The 14,819-nt window shown below is 38.4% G+C and overlaps 1 protein-coding gene across 1 annotated transcript; it reads right to left on the bottom strand.

Moving 5' to 3' along the window:
* Positions 1-2,539: 2,539 nt before the first annotated feature.
* LOC140242121 (ribonuclease H2 subunit A-like) lies at positions 2,540-14,720 on the bottom strand. The gene is made up of 8 exons (XM_072321885.1): positions 14,472-14,720; positions 12,940-13,011; positions 11,569-11,695; positions 10,788-10,875; positions 9,901-10,038; positions 9,326-9,413; positions 7,523-7,646; positions 2,540-6,143 (listed from the first exon to the last, which is right to left on the bottom strand). Exons 1-8 carry the CDS (start codon positions 14,680-14,682, stop codon positions 6,002-6,004), a joined length of 990 nt encoding a protein of 329 aa, XP_072177986.1. The 5' UTR covers positions 14,683-14,720; the 3' UTR covers positions 2,540-6,001.
* Between the last annotated feature and the right edge of the window lie 99 nt (positions 14,721-14,819).

Below are 14,819 nucleotides of genomic sequence, written 5' to 3'. Positions count from 1 at the left end.
ACTGTTATTATATAAAAACAGTGGTGCCAAGAGGGCTAGACAGAAGTTGTGACAATTCTCACTATGTTGGCTATTTCCTGCACATAGCTTAACTTAACACTGATTCCGAGATTACCCTTTTGACCCAAATACAGCGGAACCTTGTTATAAATACTGTAGGTCAGATACAACTGTATAACAAAACCCTCTTATAACAAGGAGATTTTGCAAGTCCCAACTCTTTTATATTTCTTTGTTTTTGTACCCTGATATAGTGAGAAATCTACAAAGCAAGGTAACTGCAATGGGTTTTATGCTTTCATTATGAGGTACACCTTACATGGTGTTACAGTTGGTTTGTTTCATCAGTTGTCCAGTATGTCTACTAGCTTTCCTGTATCATTTTGAAGATTGTACTCATCTACAGTTCTAAGTTAATGCATGAAAGAGGTAGCCTATTATGTCAGACATGCGTCCTTTGGTGATATGTGTGCTTACTGTAAAACAATATTTTCGCAGCATGAAATTTTCACGAATTGGAGCCAACAGCCTTTTTCACACAGCATGAAATTTTCGTGAGTTGCCTCTAATATTCATTGCATATAGTGTAGACAAGAACTTTCGCGTGCATTTTAATTTCATGAATCTCAGCTCTCACAAAGTTCGCGAAATTAAAATGCACGCAAACGTTCCTCGTTTTACAGTATGTTTAGAAGATAGCACATTTTGCTTACTTAGCCATTGTGATTTAACATTCCTGCATTTGTTCTATCATGATTATTATGGCTATGCAAATACATGCTCATTGATGTGGAATATTTACACCATATTCATTGTTCATGAATGTATGTACATTCATTAAGAATTTAGTTCTAAAAGGTCCCAGGTTAGTTTGTGTAAGTACTATATTGCATTAGTGCCATTTGGGCTGAAAATTTCAGATGGTAGATAATTGGTATAGTCCCTCAAGGAAGGTTAACAAGTAAGTCACTGTGTGTATAATATGCAGGGCATTTCTCTCTTCTCTCTCTCTCTTTATTTTATTTATTTATCTATTTTTTTTAATCAACAAGAAGCAGGTGTATCCCTTTAAAATGTGTGATAAACTTTTGGTGTCATTTTTAGTGAAGACAATCACAAATGTACTTTGAACTAACACACATTGTTGTAACTAGCAGGTTGGAATAATTTTTAGACATGAATGGCAACACATATACCATTTTTGTTTTTGTTCTTCGTTTATCGATGATACAGTATTCACCACGTTGCTTCAAGATATTTCACAAAAGACAGTGGTCTAAACATATAAACCACTGTTCACATTTGAAATTTCAGAGAAATTGAAAAACTAATTATTATTTTTTTTTTTCTGTGCGGTTTTGTTTAAGAGTTATCTGTCTTTGACGTATCAGTACTGTACAGTGTACATGTATGATGTTGCTGTAACAATTAAAACTGTCAACTCAAACAAGTGTCTCTGCATTTCTATGGCAGTAGCTAGTAGGAAAAAGTAGTGTTGTGTAATATCAGCTTGTAAAAAATGGAACATAATCAGAAATAACAAAGTAAAGACATGAGAGAAAATGTTTATGCTCTCTTTGATGTACAATTCAACGTTTCTTTTAAAATAAGAGACAAATGTGAAATGCATTTCAATCAAAGTAAGTATACTGATGCACATACACGTACAAACTGATTCAATATGTGAAGATATCAAGTACATGTATATAGTGTACCTGCTTGTAATAGAATCAGTATTGGTCAATGCTGTTTTCATGAAAGTTCTCTCATTTACAGAGTCATTTGATTCTCTAGGTGTGGTTAACTGTTTTAACATGAAGCTACACACTAGATAGCAATTTTGAGCATCTTTATCAATACACATGTACAAAATGGTGTCAAAAGAGACAATGGAGACTGTAAGGAGGTATGTACCAACTACGGTACCATAGACGTTATACTTGTACTGTACCTCTATGTTTTTACTCATGTGAGTTTTCCTCAAACTGCGGCTATGCATACATCTCATCTTTGAACATAGTGTACATGGAAATTAATGAAAAAGAAACATATTTAAACTTAAAATGTAAAGTTATTCTATCATGACTCTTTATGCATTTGTGACTGACTTACTCTAAGGTAGCTTTTCAACTTGTATCACATTGTGTCGGCTTGCATTCTGTACATATGGCATACTTTAAAGCACAAACATCAAGTTTTTGTTCACTTTGTGAGTCAGTCCTGTCCTCATTCAGTTTTTGATTTTTCACGTCTGGATGATTAGTTATAATCTGACAATGTACAAGGAATTACGACTACATTCAGACACTTGAATTTCAAGAATATGTGATGGGCCTTTTTTTTTATTATCATTTTCTTTGATGCATTGTTTGTGATGTATATATGTAATGTACTATGATATTGTATGAAATCTTAGTTTTCTTGCCCATGTGAACAACGGATTTTAGAGGAACTCCTTTATGACTACATATTCTAGTACATACAGTTTTTCATGTAATAGAGAAACATAGAAAGATATGTACACTGACAATGGTATGGGTGCATTTTTCCCATTTTTGTTATCAAACTTTATTGTGATCATTCATTGTACAACCATCTTCATTCTTATCTATATAAGACATTGGTCATAACATTTGATAACTTCATGTATTATATTAAAGAAAGGCTTTGATTTGACACAAATTTCTGAAATCAAGCAAGATGAAAAGTCTGCACCCACTGTAAGAACAATACATGTATCAATTTTGTATCACATACATTGAGTACTCACCAAATTATATCTGTACTATAATGAAAGGTACACATTCATGTTTGCCTTCTCCATGATTGCGAAAATGTGATATATTTTATGATGCAACTGTTAAATATAAATATTGTGCTATACCACACATCCCATGTCTTATAGTTGTAATTTGTTTCCACTTGTAATGTTGATACTGTAGTTGTTGGTAGCCAGTGAGAGTTATAGTGATTGTTGTATGTGCATTGTACGTGTGCATGCAGTATTTTGCATACTGACCAGTGTGAAATAAATAAAGAATATTGCCCCCAGTAATAACATATACATGTATACTTTGCATGTTGCCTTCCAGCTCTGGAGGTTTTTCTCTTGAAAAGGTGCAATACTTCTTATCAATTCTGTCTATGCGATTCTGAATTGTTGATGAATTTCTGCCACATGCAAGACTGTCTTTCACAAGTCCAAATTTGCAGAGCTTTATACAACATATCTACTAAACCTTGCACACGACAATGCATTCTTGAGTAAGTGGACAAATCATCTTGCTGGCAATAGAAAGTCCACATTTTCCACACGTAACTGTACATCGTACATTAATTCCTTGTGCAAGTCAAGGGGCTCAATTGAGGCTAAATGTGCCCTTTAGTTTTGCATCATACCAAAAGGTCTCCAACGGTAATCCACAGGTGAATGGAAAAATAAAATCTGAGGTTAGGTGACACTGGAAGTTACATGTGAATCAACAACTAAAGGTGACCCACAATATTGCTAACCCCATACAGTGTATTGACATGTAAGTCAACACTTTGTCAAATCATGTGTATATCAACACATTTTCTCTATCCCATTTATGTCAACTTAAGCACGATGGTCCACAAGGGCTTTCAGCATGTCACATCAATGAGGTGAAATCTTTATTCAACACCGTAAAAGATACAAGTCATGAGACATACACACAAGTAAGCACCATGTAAAATCAATAACTGACAACATGCAGAGAACAAGAAATTCACAAATGACTTAGACTTGTCCTCAAACCTATAAATAATGTGGCTGGAATATTTTCATCCACAGTTTTGGCTCATGAAGAGAATGGTATAGTTTTGGTCGAGATGGGGCTTCATGTTTTTTGACGATGTTTTCTTTTAGATAATGAGAAATCTCTTATGAAATATGAAAGAGCATATGATTATAAAAGGAATTCAAAGTTTATTAGATGAAAATTGGTTTTGAAATGGCCGAGATATCCAAAAGAAAGCGATCTGAATACAAGGTGGGACCCACATTTCATTAGGGTCACTTTGTTCTACTTTGTTTTTAGTTATCTCGGCCATCTCAATATCGATTTTCATCAATTAAACTTTGAATTCCTCTTAGAATTGTATGCTCTTTAACATTTCATAAAAACTGTTTTTAAGTATCTCACAAAAAATTAAGCCTCACCTCAAGTCAACCAATACTATACCATCCCTTTAACTTTGATCCAGTGTTCAACAGTGAGGCTAAGATAGCACCATACATACAAAATGTTCTGAAAACCAATGAAAAAATACACACTTGACTTTTCTTCATGACACGCCATCATTACCCCTACAATGGAATTAAATAAACAAGATTTTTGTGATACATAGCCAAATCACATTTAATAGGGTTCATATCAGTACTAGAGAATATGCTATGAATTTTTATACACTTTTACACAAAACATTTGCAATTTAAAAAAAAAATGATCAACCTTATGTATATGTATACATGTATATATGCTGATATATGTCCTGTAAACACGGATGAGAAAAATGACCTTGCATGTGAGCAACTGATTGAACAAGACATGTTAATACCTCATGCTGTGCAGGTAATGATGTGACAGTCACATGGGATAGAAAAGGAGGCAGTGGGTCAAAAGTACAGTATAAGTATAGCACTAGTAATGATGGACTTAACCCTTTCCCTACAGGAACCTGGTTACCTGTGTCTTAAGTCTACAGGGATTTAAGAATTCACTATGGAACGGGATAAATGATGGAAAGTACATTGTTATAGAGTACAAATGTAGTTGGAAATAAAAAAACCAACCTTATAACAAGGTAACTTTGCAGGTCCCGTTTCCTTATATTGCAATGTTTTCGTACCCTGATATACTGAGAAATCTCATATAAGAAGGTGATTGTCAAAATTCAGGTCTTTCTAAGGGAGTTCCCCTGTAGTGACAGGTAGCAAGCTAAGGTGAATATCTCGTAACACATGAAGTAATGCTAGAGGGCTAGTAACGTACAGCAAACTAGTTGCATTCTTTGAGCTTGGGGTTTGAAAGTCATCACGTCCATTATTTTCTTGTGCACTCTAAAAAAAAAAGAAACAAAGTATTGTACATGTACATCACACAGAACACAGATACACACTGTAAGGCACAAAATGATGTTTGCATACCCTGACATATTGTATCATCCTCATTGTCATAAACATGTTTTGTGTATGTGAAAGACAAAAACAAGTTATAACAATGATCACAGTCACATTATCAAATCTTTGCTTTCTTTTTGTTGCTATCACTTGGTAATGCAGCAGACATGTGCTACTGTTCACAGATTTCTCATACGTGCAGGTCTCACATACAGTTAGTCCCATGTTTGTTGAAAGTCCAGCGGTGTGAAGAATGTTCATGCAAAAGCAATAATGGGTCCAATACTATGGCAAAGACAAGTATGGACAGTCCTCTCTGATATGCGGGACCATTGCGACTTACTTGTCATTACATCATTATGATTGACATCACATACCCCATTTATACACAAAGTTGTGCCAAGGAACATCGCTGAAGTGCTTTGACTTATGCCCCTCTGAGTTTGTTCATATAGAGAATCTCTGTTCGCCGAGACCACACACAAAGTGTCTGAGAAGGGCAAAAATGTCATGGTAAACATTGGGGATGCAGGAACTTCTAAAATGTAAACTGTATGCACAGCGTGCACCACATACCACTTCCAGAGTGCTCTAAAAGTTAGTGACAATTAATACAGAGTTTTAGAGTGCTTCAGAAGTGCTCCTGAACCTAGCCTCAAGAGGAGCATAGCTTTAGAGCACTCCAGGGCCTAATTGTCTGTTCATACAGAGTTTAGCGAGCTTCAAGAATGATCCTGGAGAGCTCTAAAAGTCCTGTATGAATGGGGTACTGCATAACAGTCTAGTAAGGCTTACATTCCCCTCCCTGGGCACCACAACCATCACTGGTCCCTGGGCCACCCCGGCCACCCCTGTCCCTCACAGGGTAGTGACCTGCTTCAGGTTGCGCTCGTTGAAGAACTGGTGCTTCTTCTCTCTGGGATCGGCCTTCTTTGGGGCGAAGAAAGACAGCAGAGATGCCGAGCCCTTTGCCACCTCATCCTCTTCATCATCATCTTCCCTGTGAAATCACAGCACAAGGCATCAAATTACAGCTTTTCTTTGTAGCATTAGTCAGCTGAAATTCTACTCAAGAAAGAAAGAAAAAAAAATCAGCATAAAACAGCTGCCATACTGTAAAACTAGAAACTTTTGCAAATTGCATGAAACTTTTGCAAATTGAAGCCAACAGGCTTTTTCACGGTAGAAAATTTTTGCGAATCGGTGCATTTGTGTAGCCAACCCTTTCGATAAAAATTCATGTACATGAACATTTCTGGTTTTACAGTACCAGGCATTCAGCACCTTCTAAATGTACTGAGTACATGCTTTGCCCACTGTCATATCACATGCACATCCCTGAGACTAATGCAGTGGAACCTTGCTATAATGAGGTCAGATATAGCGAGATACCTGATATCATACCTGCCAACATTTCAAGATGAAATATCTTACTCATGGATTGCAAAAATCTTATTTTATATGCAAACTGAAGTTAAAAATCTTACTTTCGGTCAAATCTTCAGAAAATACACATGAAAGGTATATCTAAATATTTTTTTAAAATCTGATTTCTCTGACAGAAAATCTGATTTTGCTATTTTTAACATAAAAAAATCTTACTGAATCTGATAAAATCTTACTAGTTGGCAAGTATGCGATATAACAAGGAAATTTTGGTTGTTCCACGCAGTTCATTATAAGAAGATTCCCTGTGTAAGCAATAATCATCATTCAACTTTTCTTCAAAGTGAATCTGGGGGGTGTTTCATCAAATAGTCAACACTGACAAGTTGTCAGTCTCTGACAATAACCATAGTAACAGTCAGTGACCAGAGCATCTCAGCCAATCAAAACCAAGGATTTTACTGAAATTGTCAGAGACCGACAACTTGACAGCGCTGACTACATTGATGAAACACCCCCCTGATGTCCATACTATTGCATACCTCTTCATAGCATAAGAAAAATGAAGGTGCATATTTCTTCTTCTTCAAACAGGTGTCATTAGCTAGTTCCCCGAGACCAGTCAATTAAGTGTGAACTTATTCAAATTCATGAATTTGAATAATTATGCAGTACCTGCTGCATGCTGTAAGGATTAGAACCAGCAATAACTATTGGGCGGAAGCGCAGTGGTCTAGTGGTGAGTTCGAATCCTGCCCGTGTATGTAAGACGATGATTTCTTTTGCCATGTCTACTTCTAAAACAGTGATCAATTCATGTACATCGATGTAGGGCAATTTTTTAATCAGTTGTAATAAGTGTGAACTTATTTTAACATCCTGTGAAGTAACACAGTATGACCCAGTTTGGTTTGTAGTATCAAGAAAACACATTTAGAAAGTATGTTAGCATTCCAATGTTCTCAATATCAAGGTTTTGCTGGGAAAACTCACCACTGTACAGGGAAAGCGTGGTCATCCAGTATTAAGGATGCTGTGGACCAGCTGAATCGAACAAACTGAGGGAATCCGAAAACAGGGTCTACGTTGTCAACTAGCCATTTCTTGGTTGAAGGATCTACAAGTGACAATACAGACAAAATCAAAAGCATTAGAGATATCATACCTTTCAAATCCAACAGAACAGATTTTGGCAATTCAAGGTGTCGTGACACTGCAGAAAATCAGTTTTATTTTCATTGAGACCTGACATAACATAATAGTTGAAATTAAGAAGCAAACTTACTCTAGAAATATATATTCTTCCCCAGAAGGGACTATTTGAATTATATGAACTCATAAATAAAAGGTTGCTGGCACTCCTTAAATCATCACAGGGTATCTGTTTCTGTGCAAATTTTAGGGACAGCAAATACATGCTGTGAAAAAATATGATCAAAAAGCTACTGACATATGAAATGGTTCACCAGGAGACTAGTAAGAACTGAAACATTAACAAGAGACCTGGGGGTCACACGCTCACCTGAGTATCACAATTTCACCTTTCATGCATTCTTGCACACGCTTACCCGAGAACATTGGAAACTTAGGTCTGCATATATGGATCCCCCCCCCCCCCCCAACTCCAGGGTGGAGGGGGGGGGGGGGCAGGCAGCCCTGGATCTGCAATGAACAAACTTGGAACTAAAGTCATCAGTGTACAAACTCATGGTATTACCTTGCTTTATCATTTCTGGTTCTACACGTAGAGTAGAAGATTTTAGATATTCCTTAATGTCCCCAAGAGGGACATGGTGCCCATTTGAAGGAATTGAGATTCTATCCCCCTAGGGATGCTACCTGATAAGTTTGGTCAAAATTCATCATGAGGTTTTCAAAAAGAAGATTAACATGTAAAATTCAGGCCCCATCCCCATCCCCTCTCCTGGGTCCCAAGGGTGGGGGAGGGAGGCACCCCTGATTCCGTCAATCCCATGAACAAACTTGAAACTACAGTTATCAATGTACTAACTCATAGTATTATCTTAGCCCTATCACTTCTGGTTCTAGAGAAAATTTTTAAAGATTCCTTAATTTTAGGGGGTTTGGGCCCCCTGGGGCTCCCCAGGTGGGCCATGGTGCCCCATTTGAACAAATCAAGATCCTATCCCCCTCAGGATGCTAGCTACCAAGTTTGGTGAAAATCAGACATGGGGATCTCAAAGTGAAGACGAAAATGTAGAATTTAGGCCCCATAAGGACCCCTCCCCACCCCCCCTCCCCTGGGTCCCAAGGGGGGCACCCCTGATTCCCCCATGAACAAACTTGAAACTACAGTCATCAATGTACTAACCCATGGTATTAACTAAGCCCTATCACTTCTGGTTCTAGAGAAGAAGATTTTTAAAGATTCCTTAATTTTAGGGGGTTTGGGCCCCCCTGGGGCCCCCAAGGTGGGCCATGGTGCCCATTTGAACAAATTGAGATCCTATCCCTCAGGGATGCTACCTGCCAAGTTTGGTGAAAATCGGTTATGGGGATCTCAAGAAGAAGATAAAAATGTAAAAAGTTTACGCACGACGGACAACGCAAGGCGGACTACGGACGACGCATGACGCACGACGGACACTGGACGAAGAGCGATCGCAATAGGTCACTTGAGCCTTCGGCTCAGGTGAGCTAAAAAAAAAACCCTCAATATGCACCACATCCACATAAAACAAAAGTACATTTTCAGCAGAGAGATAGCAGGGGTCAGCAACGTCAGACTTGCTTCTCTTTTGAATTTTTCAGATAGATATAATTTTGCCTGGTCACCTGATGGGTACCCGCTGCCATAGTTGTCCGACTTGACCACACTGCCTTCTATGAATGCCCAGCCATGAATCACTCTGTCCCTGGTCACCTGGCAAAAATACAGGACAGTAACAATCAATCAGGATAGCAGGAGTGATCTCATTGGTCTTGCAGTAATGTTACTTCCACATGGACATGGATTCAGATTTTATACAAATGTTTTACATTTTTCACAACTGGGTGAAAGTTTGTAAAGCACATTGAAAATTGATTGTGGTGCGAGACATGCCTCTGATTAGAGTTACTGTAAGGATTTTTCTTTTCTGCCTGAAGTAAAAACAAAAACACAAACCTGATGAAATGATACAAAAACTGATTTGGGGACAAGAAAACTTACTTTGTCTTAAATGAGAGTTCCAAAGAGTGATCTTTCTGACAAGAGTAAATTGTATAAATAGAAGCCAGAATTTAGTTCTGCAACTCCATCAGTTAAAAAATTGGAACAGCTGAGCCATGCTTTGCAGATGCCAGAGGGCACATTAATGAGTCAAATTGAAAGTACAGAGTGAAAGAAAATGGAAAAAGAGTTGAGGTACCTTTGCACATATACTGGCAGCGCTGACAATGGGAAACTTTGCATCAGCCTTGGGAGTGACGGTGATTTCTATGTCTGGGAAGAGAGCCTGAAGCTTAGCCTGGTACTTGCTTGCATCTCCAACAGTATCCACAAAGACCTGTCACAACGGGATTGTAAAAGGAACCACATGAACTTAAGTGATATTTTCTGATCACCAAGGGTACCCCTCTGAGCCACAGAAGTGCTCTACCCTACAGCCCTTCCATTACAGACCTCCGCATGGCACGGCAAACTGCACATTAAGCCATTGAGGTGAGCTGATTGTATGCTATGTCACACATTTCCCATAGACACCTACCGGAGTATACTCGCGACCAGTCTTCAATGGATTTTAAAATCAAGTACTGCGCCTGAGTGATGACAGAACATTGAGGGCAAAACGAGGCAGGATTCAAATTCAGAATCTCTTGTTTTTTACAAGCCAAAGGTTTACCTACTGAACTTCACTGGAATGTCTCATGTTAAAAAAAAAATAAATAAATAAATAAAATAGAAATACTTGAGCACATATATATGTCACAACAGAGGCATTCATAGCAACCTCATTTCATCTTGTTCTGGGTCTGTCAATGTCAGAGTATTTTGGAGTGATGTGAATGTATTCACATCTGTGGTCAATGCAACCCACAACTCCATTTGCATGTCCACTTCATTGCCCATCACATTTCATGGAAAATCAATTCAAACCAGAGGTAGTCAATTACACTGCCATTCTATCGCTGAATTCTACTGGTTCACCAGGCATTTAGACTGAATGACTACTGACATACTGCTTAATAATGTTGCAGGCACTCAACAAAGTATTCATTGTCGATGGCAGGATGTGAAATGCTTTTATGCTCCTACCTCCTTCACCATTACTCCATCAGCAAGTGCCCTCCGCAGAAGACCGATGGCAGAGTCCATGGACACAGCATTCAGGCTGTACTTGGTTCTACGAAAATTCCACACAAATGGCATACCGGTAACTTTGCACATCTATCAAACAAAATGCGATTATCACTGAATAATATCTCTTTTATCTATTGCAGTCATCTTATGAGATAAAGGCATATTTTGTGGATTGCATGTAAGTATGAGGTGCAATAATTTCTACTGAATATAAGTAAACTGACCAGTGTCTTGTGATTTGAAATATGTATGATACACAAATCTTGCAATATCTTGCAATTCCTGCTGTCATGTTATGCATCTTAGTGTCCATCTTATCACAGACCACTTCCACTACATAATGAATTATTACACTTTAAATTCCCCTGACGAGAGCCAATTAAAACACTTAATAAACACTTTGGTCTACAAGTTATTGCTACATGTGTACATTGTACACTGATCCTAAAACTTGACAGAATATTGTGGAGCATTGTCTGAGTCAAGTGTTACATATATAAAAGTCCAACTCATGTAAGGTAATGCTTGTCTATTGGGGGAAGGGATGCCATTAAGCAATGTAATCTACAAAACAGTCTAATTAAGACTATTATCGACAAACATGCAAAACAATATAATAATGAAATATTATGTTTATCACTCAGTTCATTATAATAAAAACTGCACCAATAAGAAATGTTGCCTTGTATAGGTCTAAGATGGTGAATACTGCTCTCTGGGTCACAGGTGAAGTTACCTCCTGAGCATGGAGTTGGCAATGTAGTTTGGAGACAGGATTTCAATCTTGTAACCCATTTTGTCACTGGAGTCTTGAATCTTCTTCATGAGGGCCTCTCGCTGCTCTTCATTCAGGGTCTTTGAATCTTTATCAAAGAGAATTTGTCAAGTAGGGTAAGAATACACATGAAAGCTTCAAGTGGGAAGCAAGAATGCTTGTCTCTCACTGGACATGTGGGACATTTGTTGATTTCAGTAATCAATGCAAGCTGGAGATCATCCTAAAGTAGCGGAATGAGATATAGAATTCAGCCGTCCATGTTTGGAGCTTGAGAATGACTTGGTACCTGCTCATTCTGCCAATCACAGTTTATATTCTCCAGTGTTCAGACATATAACACAAGCAATATATGTGTATTTATATGTCTCTCTACGTGTCTTGAAGAAAACCCATCCTACCTAGAAATTTCTAACATTTTCACAGAACAGTCACCTTTCAGTCCTTTTGCAGATATGGGTTTATGAAAATACAGTTGAACCTCTCGTATCCGGACAAGTCGGGACCGGGGCTCGTCCGGATAAGGGATTTGGCCGGATACGGGAGACTCAATGCTTTATACATGTAGAGTCTACATATACATACACATGTACTAATGTAGCCCATTGTAGTACCACATGTAGTAATGTGTATACTGCAACCTTTTCATTGTTACACACAGTAACAGACCCCAAAATAGAGGTTCGTGTTTGCAAGAATGAAATCATTTTCTTTTATAAATTCTTGGGATGATTTACCTAAATAATTATTAAGAAATGTATCCGTTGGGAATCCCCCTTTCCTCCCGTAATTATTAAAAAAAGATAAAAAAAATCACGGTGAGATTGCGTCCGGATAATAGAGAGATCCGGATAAAGGGAGGCCGGATAATAGAGGTTCAACTGTAGTCAAAAAGTTTCATCTGATCCTCGCATATGGTCTCTCACTTGCAGTTTTGCACACTTAAAGCTTTCACAAATCTTTACAACTCTTGGTTTACAGGGATAAGAATGGACCAAGAGAAATACTCCATTGCAGCACCATCTGACTGGCAATCTGATGTAAAATGATGGCAAACATACTGCACTTTTGTGAAAGCGGAAATTTTTGTGCAATGTGCAATAAGAAGCGTGGAAATAAAAGCATGCAAATATTTTTGCCTGAGTACTACATGTACCACCATGTAATGTCTTGATTCCGCAGAATTAAAACCATGCAAAATTCATCTTACTCCTTAGAGCACAAAAAATTACTCGAATGAAAAGAAAATATTCTCGTTTACAGTATTTTTAAACATTCTTGGTAGCGTAACTACTTGTCTTGGTAGGTTAGATCACAGCTGGCAGAGTTTACCTGCAAAACCCAGCTCTCCAAGCTCCTTCTTCCATGACACAGGACAAAAGCTGGTTCCATATACCATTGGCCCTGAATAAGATCATAGATCAGGAGAAAAACCAAATACAAACATCAGAGAAGGCCAGAATTAAGCAAACATAGGTGCACACAAACACTGAAAGAAAAACACACAATCTAAAACATAAACCCAATGAGAGCAATGTAATTGAAAATTGGCTAATCTTATGACAATATCTTATGTGTGAAGGAGTCTAAACAACAGCATACCACTTTGTGACAGTCAATTCTTCAAAGAAAATTCAGTGCATGACTTCATGAGTTTGTGAAGATGTTTTAAAACAGGATTAACAGCATTGGTTGTTTTATATCTGATCATCTGGATATAAAACTCAGCATGCAGTCTAAAAAGGGCAAAATACAGAGGCATGCCATACATCCTGCAGGTTTTAGTTTCCTGAATGTTATATTTTTATGAATAATAAAATGATAAAATACGAAATTTATCTATGTTGTACTTTTGACTTTTGTCATCATACAGATTTTATATGCAGGACTCAACATTAGTGGTGGCCTGGGGCCATTAAAAATTGATGTCTGGTCACCAAATTTCCCCCCCCCCCCCAAAAAAAAAAGCTATCTTTTGGTGGCTCAATCAGGTACCAGTAGATTAAAACTGGATGGCAGGTTTCAGACAGTTTATTTCGGGACACTAGATTTCTTTCTGGGCCACTAAAATGTCAGATTTGAAGATTTCAGTGGCCCAAACAGCCCATCTGAGCTACAGTGAAAAAAAGTTTAGTAGGGTTAAGCCCTGTATATTATGTCAAAAAAAAAAAAAAAGTAAGAGGCTAAAATAGCATCAGAGACTGGCAGCATTATATAACCTACCTCAAGCTTCCAGCTTCCATAAAACTGAAGTGGTTGAAGTATCGGTTTATCGGCACCAGCACCAAGGTTGAACCTCCCGTACCCCGTGCCATGCACATGCCCATGGCCATGGTTTGCCCATGCTCAAAAGCACATAGGTTTCTACATGTATCAGGCGGTCTAATTTTGGAGGCCATTATCGTTCAATTATGGACGGCTTGCATAACCATGAACAAATGGTTTTGAATTTCAATTAAAAGAAAAAATCAGCACATATCACTTAGGCCCTATCAGTGTTCAGTACAACTACAATTGATCATTCATGCCATGGCATATGGGCATGGCATGGCCGAATGCCTCCTCTCTGTCACTCTGATCTGGCTAGCGCTACAATTGTAGCTAGCTGGCTCTGTCTCTGTCATAATCACATAGATCTACTCGATAAGACAGCTGCACAGAAGCTAGCTCCCATTCATCATCATTGTTATTCGCACTATTTTAGAGACTTGACCTTTCATAGATCTATACAGTACGTGTATAAATTTATTCAATAAATTCAAACCTAGACTGGTGGCTTGTCACAGCCACCACCTATTATACCTGCACCTACTGCTATAGACGGGACTGAAGTATTGGGCAGCTGTCATAGACATTCGACTTACCAAGCACTGGTCCCCTTCCAGCTTCGTCTATCCCAAAGCAGCATGGCTCGTCTTTGCAGATTTGCGGGATGGTTGATTCGACGAAGGTGTTGAAACTGTTGTTCTTCTCGAAGTCCGTTAGATCAATCTGCGCCATTTTCTCCTGATCTTCTATGCTGTCAGGAGATTCCATCCCATTTTCTTGGCTCTCCTCCATGTTGACATCTGACATTTTCAATAATTTCAATATTGCCGCGCGCGCGCGCCCTGCCCGCGCCACCTATAAAATAACCTACTGAGACTCGAGAGCTGGAGCTGACGAGATCACACCAGTGGACCTCAGACCCACACGCCGCTGCTGCGCCAGCG

The sequence above is a fragment of the Diadema setosum genome, chromosome 18 (genome assembly GCF_964275005.1).
Source record: "Diadema setosum chromosome 18, eeDiaSeto1, whole genome shotgun sequence".
NCBI lineage: Eukaryota > Metazoa > Echinodermata > Echinoidea > Diadematoida > Diadematidae > Diadema > Diadema setosum.
This window is presented reverse-complemented; position numbering and strand designations above follow the sequence as displayed.

Coding starts and splice junctions, on each gene's coding strand:
- LOC140242121 (XM_072321885.1), bottom strand. CDS start 14,682: ATGTCAGATGTCAACATGGAGGAGAGCCAAGAAAATGGGATGGAATCT. Junction 13,012..14,471: donor TGGAAGGGGACCAGTGCTTG/GTAAGTCGAATG, acceptor GATCTTATTCAG/GGCCAATGGTATATGGAACC. Junction 10,876..11,568: donor GCCAACTCCATGCTCAGGAG/GTAACTTCACCT, acceptor GAATTTTCGTAG/AACCAAGTACAGCCTGAATG.